We start from the raw sequence: 2,588 nt of genomic DNA, 5'->3' as shown, positions 1-2,588 counted from the left end.
GTGAATTAGCCGTTAACGAGATTCCGTCTATAATGAAACGACGTCATTTCTAAAACTCGACTTTCAATTTTTGGATTTTAGTTATGTTAGAAAAGACGTTGTTTCGTTATTTACGGGATCTCGTAACCGGCTAATTCTCTGTGAATGATTTCTCTGTTTGCCCATATGTCTCATACGACCGTCAAGTGAACGTGACTTCATGACTTAATAAGAAGTCAACAAAAGATTGAGAATTTTTTCTACCATGTGTAGTGTTCATATTGTACATCAACGAAAATGTTGTCCTCATGGATTTAAATGACATTTTCTCCTTTGCTTAACTTGGGGCACATTGTGTTACCTTATCTTTGTCTAGCTCTTCGTGTACCTATCATTTCATGTAGAGAAACAAAGCAACTAAAACTTAGCACACAACAAGATGGGTATCGCATTCGTGTCAAGTTTTTGTACGACAAGGACAATCAAACCGTGGTTGGAGAGGATCATGGGAGCCACACATTACTTAGAGTTGATGAGGTGATGATTATTTCAATCTTCTTGTTAATTATGCTCTTGTTCAACTTATTTACTTGGAATTTTCTTGTTTTTGTAGTTTGAGTTGCAGCATCCGGGTGAATACTTGATATCTGTCGAGGGTGGTTATGATGATGTCGTAGATGGAAATAAATCCAAATTTATACGCATGCTTAGGTTCAAGACAAATATACGAACCTCTCAACTCTTTGGACTCGAGACAAAGCCAAGCTTCAAACTCGAGAAGGAACGTCACAAGTTTATCGAGTTCCATGGAACAATAGGTAATATGCTTAAAAAAATTGGAGTCCATGTCCATTACATAATGCTTATCTCCATATAAAATTATGACCTCGAATGAAACATTTCCGGGCAAGATTGATCATGTTAGATAATGATCTCTGATAGGTCTCAATTAAGAGCTTATAAGAACAATAGACTTTAAACATTTTTCTCCATATATTTCATTATAAGATGTTGTGAGTATTTATACATATTAAGGGCCAGCTATAATTTTAGAATATGGAGATAGATATGAATCGAAGATTTAATATAATATACCCAAAACCTCTAACAACAATAAGATCACAAATAATATTTTCATCGTTTCAACCCTTATCTTAATTAGTTGATACCGGTATATCTCGGTTATGTTCTCATCAATATCTTATCCGATTATGTACTCTACTACGTAACGGGACTTCGAAAAGGTGATGAGGAGTTTAGTATCGAATGCTTCTAATAAGATTTTGTTTGAATCTATCTATAAGAAGTAACCCTTTGATTTTCGCATGAAAAGTTTCTGGTTAATGGAAGACTCTAAGAAATTATCATCATCAATTAGAAGTATGTATGCTACAACTTAAGCCAGTGTTTGTATGAATTATGCGACGTGAGCTTGGTAATGGTCAACTTGCATCTTTCAGGTCCCTCATCCCCCTCCTAGGGGAAGGTGGCTCCAAAAAACTAAGGATTCTAGACCAACATTACAGGGGTATCTCTAAGATATAGAGATACCCCATTAATGTTGGTCATGATATTGATGCTACCAAATTTGGTCTTTCTTCGTCATCTCAAACCCTCTTAGCTCCCTAGGTGCAGCTGCGGCCTGAATCTATTCTCACTAAGCTCATCTTTCAAGCCACTATTTATACTATCTGGAAGGAACACCAACTCACACATCTTCTTCTTGGACTGAAGTACAATTCCATGCCATCCGTGAAACAATTGATCATTCTGTTTTGGTTTTGTGTAAATTTTGTTTAAACTTTTTCTGTCTATCGTCATTCCGCTTCGGTTATTTAATAAGTTGTATGCAAATAAATAAATAAATTGGTATAAAATTTAACATTTACATCCAAAAAAAGAAGAGTAACCCTTAAAATTACTAGTTAGAAGATTATATGGTCTCAGTTTTCAAGTTAGTCTAATAATGTTTTTGGTGTTTGACTAATCTTTTGATATAAGATTTATTTTGTCCTCAAAATCATGCCTAAGGTATAGACATCTTTACATGATGCGGTCTTTAATTTTGTTGTTCTGATACATTTTCAAATGATAAATTTTTTTCCCGAATTCTATTAGTTTCAAATATTTATTTATCATAACCGGAATAAAAGATAAATGTTTTACATGTATTTTTTTTGGTAAAGATGTTTTACATGTATTCACACATCATATATATATATATATATAGACATAGACACATTCTTTTGAATTAAAATAAAAAAAGATATGTTTCTATAGTAAAAAACAAAATATTCATGAATTCACAGTCAACATTTAAAAAAACAAATTTTTGGTAGAATATTATGTCAATAGGGAAAGAAATCATTTTAATCTTCATTTTGTTGACTGTAAGAGGGAAATAAATCTAAATTTTTCAAAAAAAAAAGTTAATAGCAAATTAATTTTTTTTAGGGTTTTGAAATCTACAAAAACAGTTCCCTATATTTATATGTCCCTAACCAATCCTTTGTGCCTCTCAAATCAAAATCCATATTCTCTTTCTTTTGTGTCACTCATCTTTACAAAAGAATCCATCTCCTTCTTAGCTTAGATATTGAGTGGATGAC

General features: G+C 32.6%; 1 protein-coding gene across 1 annotated transcript in view; it reads left to right on the top strand.

Annotated features, from left to right (window-relative positions):
* The first annotated feature begins 297 nt into the window (after positions 1–297).
* LOC17895773 (jacalin-related lectin 16) overlaps positions 298–2,588 on the top strand; it is an 8,063-nt gene continuing 5,772 nt past the window's right edge. The window contains exons 1-2 of the mRNA XM_023787489.1: positions 298–516; positions 593–797. Coding sequence (XP_023643257.1) covers positions 298–516; positions 593–797 — 424 coding nt within the window. The remainder of the gene's footprint in view (positions 517–592; positions 798–2,588) is intronic.

The sequence above is a fragment of the Capsella rubella genome, unplaced genomic scaffold (genome assembly GCF_000375325.1).
Source record: "Capsella rubella cultivar Monte Gargano unplaced genomic scaffold, Caprub1_0 scaffold_2, whole genome shotgun sequence".
Classification (NCBI taxonomy): domain Eukaryota; kingdom Viridiplantae; phylum Streptophyta; class Magnoliopsida; order Brassicales; family Brassicaceae; genus Capsella; species Capsella rubella.
This window is presented reverse-complemented; position numbering and strand designations above follow the sequence as displayed.